This window comes from Acomys russatus, unplaced genomic scaffold (genome assembly GCF_903995435.1).
Source record: "Acomys russatus unplaced genomic scaffold, mAcoRus1.1, whole genome shotgun sequence".
Classification (NCBI taxonomy): Eukaryota; Metazoa; Chordata; class Mammalia; order Rodentia; family Muridae; genus Acomys; species Acomys russatus.
The window spans coordinates 12491-20177 of record NW_026131607.1 but is presented as its reverse complement, the minus strand read 5'-3'; the positions used below and the strand labels follow the sequence as shown (position 1 = coordinate 20177).

Genomic DNA, 7687 nt, shown 5'->3' with positions numbered 1-7687 from the left:
TTTAGGCATTCACATTTAGCCAAAGCCCTCGTTATCTTACAGCCTTCTGAAAATAGTGATAAAGGAAATGTCGTCTCCTTCGGATTCTTCAGTTGTGACACAGACCCCCTAAAGTATCAGTCATCGGGCTATAACTTCAGCTATAGTTGCCCCTAGCTTGCTTGTGTACACACTGTGGAGCCTCTTCTCTTCTCTGATTCTTAACCTTGGAGAATGTCAGCTTTAGGTCAGTGTGAAAAAACTGACTCTGTCCTACACATGGAAGACAGGGCTATCCCAAAACAGCTCCATTATTTAAGATTTGACTTCTTTTTTTTCCCACGCAAGGCAATCCTTTAATCCCAATAGTCAGGAGGCAGAGGCAGGTGGATCTGTGAGTTTAAGGCATGCCTGGTCTACATAGCAATAGACCCTGTCTCAAGAGAGGGAGGAGAGAAGAAGGGAAGGAAGGAGAGAAAAAGAAAGAGAGAGACAGAGAGAATGAGAATGAATATGAGAGAGAATAGTTGACTTATTTATTCCCAGTCTGGCTAGGATACTATGCCAGTACAGAAAGTGTTTACTAGCACTCTATTCACAGCCCCTTGAAAAGTAATTTGTAAAAATTCAAAGTCTTTCCTTTCAGAAAACTGGGAGGCCAGAATGATACAGACCTGAATGAGTTGTTAAGCCGAGGTCACCTGCAGGGGGAGCATGAGGGAAACCAGAATAAGCCACCACCTAAAACATTTGTTTATAAGGACTGCAAAGGAAGTAGATTTGGTTCCTGTATTCTTAGACTTATAATCTCATGTATACAAATGACTTTTGCTGCCATCAGCCATTTAAAACCTACACAGACTTCATTTAATGTAGCCTCACAATACGTAGTGACATCAAGTCCTCATTAAGCTATCACACAAAAATGTTATAGCCCATAGGTAAGTTTCTATTTTAAGACAATGAGTCTGGCATTAATATGCTATATTTTAAGTGAGGAAGTGAATAATTAAAATAAAAACATCTCCTAAAATTAGTTACTCTCATTAATATCTTTATGGTTTTCATATCATTATAGTTTCAAGAAATAATGACATTCACATAAATCTGTGAAAAGTGTCACATTTAAATTGAAAGTTATTTTTAAAATATTCAGCCTGAACATAAATACCACATAATTACACTTAATCTTTTTTCTGATCTCTCACAGAATGCCCAAAGGATAAGCTTCTCAAGCTGCTCAGCCTCTAGCCACCCCTGTAGTGTCTGTGACAACTCCAAGCTTGCCTCCGCAGGGCCTGGTGTACTCAGCAATGCCGACTGCTTACAACACTGGTGAGCCATCTCTGGGGCTTCATCCCTGGACTCTGTTCTCACCATTTTCTTTTGTGATTTTTAAAGTGTGGTTATTGATAATATTGTCTCTGTTTTTTCGTTCCAAATTTAAATAAATAAAAAATATATATATATATATATATATAAAGTGCTAAACCTTTAAAAAGTTAGATAAGATGAACTGATAATAGAATGAAGTAAGTTGTTTCTCCACTGTGAGATTGTTTCACTGCATTTGGGGGGAGACACACTGCTCCAGCCGCTCAGATGCTTTGTAGCCTGTGAACTGTAGCCCATTGTTTGTGTCTTAACAGGAGTAATTCCAGAAAAGGCCAGAGCCTAAGCCCTTACAGGAATCCTGTTATAGTCCATTAGTCACCTGTTCATCAGAGCTTTCGAGTTAAGGGTGTATCTTTTTTTTTAGACAGTCACAGCTTAGCTAGTGAGCGTGTGTAGGGAAGTCCCACACAGTTGCACTTTCTAGTTTTAACTCTGAGGTTGCGAAGATAAGACAGGAAAGGAGGGAGCGTGAGAGATCAGGTGCTTAGATGGGTAAAGCTGAGGAGGCCAAATTTGGATTGGGTGTCAGAGTGAGATTGCAGTATACTGTGTGTCTCATTGCAGGCATTCCAGTGTACTTGAAATTCTTCTGCGATACTCATTTTTTAGAAACACCATTAGTTTCTTTAAAATGTATATATGTATAAGCATTTCAAAATACTGCATGCATATATTTTTACAAAGTCTCCAAACAATTACCAAAACACAAAAAGTGGAGCCAGCCTCCCTTAAATCATGTGCCACTCTCTAAACATCAGTCTCATTCCATCTAAGATCACTTTTACTCTCCTTCTTAGAATGGCTGTCTTGTTTAATTTTGCCACATTGGGTGTGTGTGTTGTTTTTCTTTCTGTGTATACTTAGTGTCAAGCATACCATGCCAGGCAGTAAGTAAAGGAATGGATAAAGGAGCAGCTTTTTAAAATAGCCCATGAATCCCATAGATACTTTCTCCAGCTTCAAGAAGGGTGGACATGTGTGGCAGGTACCCTAACAGGCACTGAAAACAGAGTATGCAGTCAGTGGAACTGAAGTCTGGGAAGAGAAAGACAGGCAGCACTAGGAAAGACCTGTTCCTATTGTGTCCGAGCCCGTCTGTCCCCAAGGACACAGGGACCACCAGGCAGAACAAGACAAGTACCACAGGCAGGGCAGTTAGAGTTGAGTTGGAGAAATGGGGTCTTGTTGAGTATGTTACAGAGCTTCACAGTCATAGTTGTTATTTTCAAAAAAGTTACTTTGGTTCCAGTGGCCATAGGAGATGGCTCTGTGGTTAAGACTCGGTGCTACTCTTGTAGTAGAGGATCCCAGCTTGCAGAGAGACCCAGCACCCACTTCAGGTGGCTCACAACTGCCTGTAACTCCAGCTCCAGGAGAATCCCGTACCCTCTTCTGGCCTCAGTGGGAACGTTTACTCATGTGCAGAGATACTCATACACATAATTAAAGCAATAAAACAAATTTTATTTTCTGAGTGAATGCCAGTAAGTCGTAGAGAGATAGTATGTGGTCCAAGTAATCCTTTGCTGGTGGCTTGGACCTGAGTAGTAAGACTATACTGCGGCCTCAACATGCTGGAGAGACAGACTGACTTTTTGATAGCACAGGTAAGAACATGGCAAAGAAGGAATGGGAACACTCAGCTTCCGGCATGAGCCACTGGATATATTGGTGCAACTTACCAAGAAAGGAAGAACAGCTTTGAAGAGAACATGAGTTCAGTTTGGGTTATGCCAAAAGGTGCTTGTAGAGATGGCCAAGCAGACATGTCAAGTGGGTTACTTGACAGACCAAAAAGTGAATAGAGTTGTGGACCAGAAGGGTCACTAGGTCAGGCATCAGGCTAAGACTCTCTGCGCATGTCAAGTATGTTTGGTTTGGGGGTTTTGTTTGTTTGTTTTGTTTTTTGAGATAGGGTTTCTCTGTAACCTTGGCTGTCTTGAACTCACTTTGTAGACCATGCTGGCCTCAAACTCACTGAGCTCTTCCTGCCTCTCCCTCCCTGAGTGCTGGGATTACAGGCATGTGCCACCACGCCTAGCTACATGTCAAGTATGAAAGGATAGTCACATAGAAACCTGAGTGCCAACAGCACTGTCTCAACTCAGCTTTATTTTTCCCTTAAGAAAAAGTAGGACCAACAACTTTCAGCACCTTTCTTGAGACATGAGAAAAAAGTTAAAAGTAGGAGTCTTTGCCACCTTTCCTCAGAACTAAAAGGAAAACCAAGTGTTAATGATGAACTGAAGTAACTACGTGTAAGCAATATCTAATGTCCTAAGCCTTGATCGTGGTAATTATGACTGAAGCATTTGTAGAAAATGATTCATGTGTCATAGAAAGCTGTTAGTGAGTTTAAGGTGATGTGTGCAGTCGAGGCGCTGTTAAAGCAGATACAGTTCATTGTGTCGTGTTGTTAATTCAACATACTCATTCTAAGCTTGTAAGCTTCTTTGTCTTTCCTGTCCTGCTTGGCACCAAGACGTGTTGATTCAGGTTCAGTCCAGTGTGTCTCTTTCCCAGAGGGCAGGCATATTTTTCTAGAATAATAACTGTGGTAATGTAACCTTCTTTTGTAGACTACTCACTGACCAGCGCTGACCTGTCGGCCCTGCAAGGCTTCACCTCCCCTGGAATGCTGTCTCTGGGGCAGGCTTCAGCCTGGCAGCAACACCATCTAGGACAAGCAGCCCTCAGCTCTCTAGTGTGAGTGACTGGAAAGTTCCATGAACTTCTGCATATGGCCTGCACATGGTTCCTGTCAGTTTGTCTTTTGCTTTGCAGGCTATCTGAAACAACCATGCCATGATTCTTGTTTATGTAGATAGAAGTGTTAGGGAAAAGTATCTTGGGGGTGGAGGGGGCGGGTGAGACATAATTTCTCTGTGTAACCCTGGCTGTCCTGGACTGGTTTTGTAGACCAGGCTGGCCTCCAACTCACAGAGGTCCTCCTGCCTCTCTCTGGAGTGCTGGGATTAAAGATGTGCACACCGCAATTGGTGGGGGAAAATATTTTCTTAACATAGCTCTCGGTCGTATTGTTGATGCTGAACAAACCAGGAATTCCTTGAAGGGATTTGGTGAGCAGAATTTTACTTTTAAACAGGGAGAGTCAGATGGTGTCAAGGGGATTCCAAAGCCCAGATGCCACTGCATGCCCCCCTCTCACTCACTCACAGACGAAGAATCCAGTGCTTCCCAGCATCACCTGAGGAAAGAAAAGGTAGCTGAGAACAAGCAGACTCATCTGCCTCCCTTTCCTCCTCCTGCTTTGGAGAAGAGGGCAGCAAGCCTGTGCCTTTTGCTTTCTTCCTGGATCTTAGTAGAGGAAAGGTAGGGTTAATATCTGTGTATGAATTGGTGCTATAGGATTTGTTTGGTTGTTTCTGGCCAGTTCAGAAAAGTATGTTCCTTCTGGGCAAGGTATGAGACAAAAAAGATTTATGGCAATGCCCAGGAGAGACCAGACTTCCTGAACACCAGAAGGAACCAGGACAGGAGAGCATCCTGATCAGGGGCAGCATATCACCAGCTGGCTGCTTTGTACCTGATTAGCACTAGGGCACCATAGCCTCCTGCCCACGGTGCCCAGAGAGACGGCAACTCCTTTTCCTTGCGTGGGGAAAGAACTGCACATGTGGCTTGTAACCAGTAGTGCTCCAGAGAATTGTGTTATGGGTGAAAGTGCAAAGTATCTTAAGGAAATGTTTTGCCTATATAGTTATTGAAGCCCTAGGCCTGTCCTTAATGAAGTCATTAAAAATGGTGGACCCAAAAGCTGGGAATCTGGTGCTACCCAGCTGCACAGAGCTTGAAACTCAGGAGTTGAGTACCATCCCCCATAGGGAGACACAGTGACAAAAACAAATAAAACAAGAAATCCAGGAAAGTAGAAAGACCTTGAAACTTAGACATGGGGGGAAAGTACTGTCTCCCATACTACCCCAAGCAAGTTCTTAACCATTCTGAAACTATTTTTGCTCTTGTGGAAATTGAGGGCAATTGAATTTACATCTCACAGCTAATGTGAAAAGGTAAGGTGTGCCTGCGATGGGGCCACAGTACAGAGGATACTACGATACACACACACACACACACACACACACACACACACACACACACACACACACACTCTCTCTCTCTCTCTCTCTCTCTCTCTCTCTCTCTCTCTCTCTCTCTCTCTCTCTCCCCCCCCCCCCCAGAAAGGCAGTGTCTGCTAAGCTATGTTGTGAGTTACACAGATGTACCACGAAACCATCTCACCTCTGTTGTTTCTCTACAGGGCTGGAGGGCAGTTATCTCAGGGTTCAAATTTGTCCATTAACACCAACCAGAACATCAACATTAAGTCAGAGCCAATTTCACCTCCCCGGGATAGAATGACCCCATCAGGCTTCCAGCAGCAGCAGCAGCAGCAGCAGCAGCAACAGCAGCAGCAGCAGCAGCAACCGCCGCCCCAGCCTCCGCAGCCCCAACCCCGGCAGGAAATGGGGCGCTCCCCTGTGGACAGTTTGAGCAGCTCCAGCAGCTCCTATGATGGCAGTGACCGGGAGGATCCACGGGGCGACTTTCATTCTCCAATTGTGCTTGGCCGACCCCCAAATACCGAGGACAGAGAAAGCCCTTCTGTAAAACGCATGAGGATGGACACGTGGGTGACCTAAGGCTTCCTGGTTCATGTTTGTTCTTTGTGTTACTGCAGTGAACTGCCCTACATATCTTAAATTGGTGAATAAGGACATGAGTTCAATATATTTATATGTACATACATACATATATATCCCTTTACATATATATGTATGTGGGTGTGAGTGTGTATGTGTGGGTGTGTGTTGCATACAAAATCAGGCACTTATTGCAAACTTCTTGTAGGTCTGCAGATGTATGTCCACATGGCAGACAAAGCACCCTGTAGAAACAGACCAGTCTGGCACTTCCTTGGACTACTTGTTTCGTAAGATAAACAGTTTTTGCAGAGAAACGTGTACCCATATATAATTCTTCCACATTAGCCTGCAGAAACCTAGGGGGCCCCCTATTTGTTTTATTTAACTGTGCGGTGACTGTAGTTACTTCAGAAAAAAAAAATGCTTTGTAGAACAGAGCAGTAGAAAAGCAGGAACCAAGAAAGCAATACTGTACATAAAATGTCATTTATATTAATAACCCAACCTGGCATGGGTCTATTGCAAAGGGGTGCATGGGAAAGGGCTGTTGATATTAAACAAACAAACAAACAAACAATAAACAAAAAGCCCCACACATAACTGTTTTGCACGTGCAAAAAAATGTATTGGGTCAAAGAAGTGATTTTTAGCTAATAAAAAGAGAGAATAGAAAACACGCATGAAATATTCAGAAATACTAGCCTAGAAATATAGAGCATTAACAAAATAAAATTAATATATTAAGTTATAATTGGAATATGTCAGAAGTTTCTTTTACATTCATATCTTTAAAAATTAAAGAAACTGATTTTAGGTCATGTATATTTTATATGAAAGAAAACACCCTTAATGAATTGATGATTATATATAAAATTATATCCACTACTTTTGAACACATTCTGCTGAATTATTTATATAAGCCAAAGCTGTATGTTGTAACTTTTTTTTTTCCTCTAGAGAATAGCTTTATCTTGTTTTAACTTTTTAGTTTTTTTAAGAGGGGAGAAAAACAAAAATATCTTGCAAGCAGAACCTTGGAAAAAAAAAGCCATGAACACTTATTATTCTATATGTAAATTAAAAGTTGAGCCAAACTCTTTGTGTATATAGCATCTTAAATATATTATCACCTTTGGTGTAAGTACCTATGTATTGTATGGTCACCAGATTAAAAAGTATATTTTTGTGGATTGCCGCCAATTGGGGGGAAGGCGAAGTCCTTAAGTAGAGTATTCACTGTTTAATATTTACTATTTTGTTAAATATACTGTACTTTGGATTTTAATTATTAGCCCAGTTTTTCAGAGGATTGTGTAAAGGGGTTTCCCCTCACTGGTGGTGAATGTGTGATGTTCTGTTGTAATCTTTGTGCTGTATGGGGTGAGCATCATTAATATTTTATATGTGTACATAAATAGCAAAGTGGCAAAAATTGGTGTTAAGTTCATCCTGCATAAATATTAAAATGTGTTGTAACAGATTTTATAAGGCACTATTTAAAATTTGCCTTTTGTGATGGAAAAAAAAACAGTAGAAAGATGACCTAATTTAACTAATATTAGAGAAAATGGCAGAATAGTAGATGAGCACAAAGGTTTTATAAGTGGTAAATAATTAGGGAAATATTTGAGGGGAAAGGGAACTTT

At 41.6% G+C, this 7687-nt stretch overlaps 1 protein-coding gene across 1 annotated transcript; it reads left to right on the top strand.

Moving 5' to 3' along the window:
- Positions 1-1187: 1187 nt before the first annotated feature.
- LOC127186320 (myocyte-specific enhancer factor 2A-like) lies at positions 1188-6184 on the top strand. The gene is made up of 3 exons (XM_051142738.1): positions 1188-1314; positions 3954-4080; positions 5657-6184. Exons 1-3 carry the CDS (start codon positions 1293-1295, stop codon positions 6036-6038), a joined length of 531 nt encoding a protein of 176 aa, XP_050998695.1. The 5' UTR covers positions 1188-1292; the 3' UTR covers positions 6039-6184.
- Positions 6185-7687: the final 1503 nt, after the last annotated feature.

What these genes read in the sequence shown, in the direction of transcription:
- LOC127186320 (XM_051142738.1), top strand. Translation starts at nt 1,293, where the DNA reads ATGCCGACTGCTTACAACACTG. An exon ending in GCCGACTGCTTACAACACTG is followed by an intron (nt 1,315 to 3,953) that starts GTGAGCCATCTC and finishes CTTCTTTTGTAG; the next exon opens with ACTACTCACTGACCAGCGCT. An exon ending in GCAGCCCTCAGCTCTCTAGT is followed by an intron (nt 4,081 to 5,656) that starts GTGAGTGACTGG and finishes GTTTCTCTACAG; the next exon opens with GGCTGGAGGGCAGTTATCTC.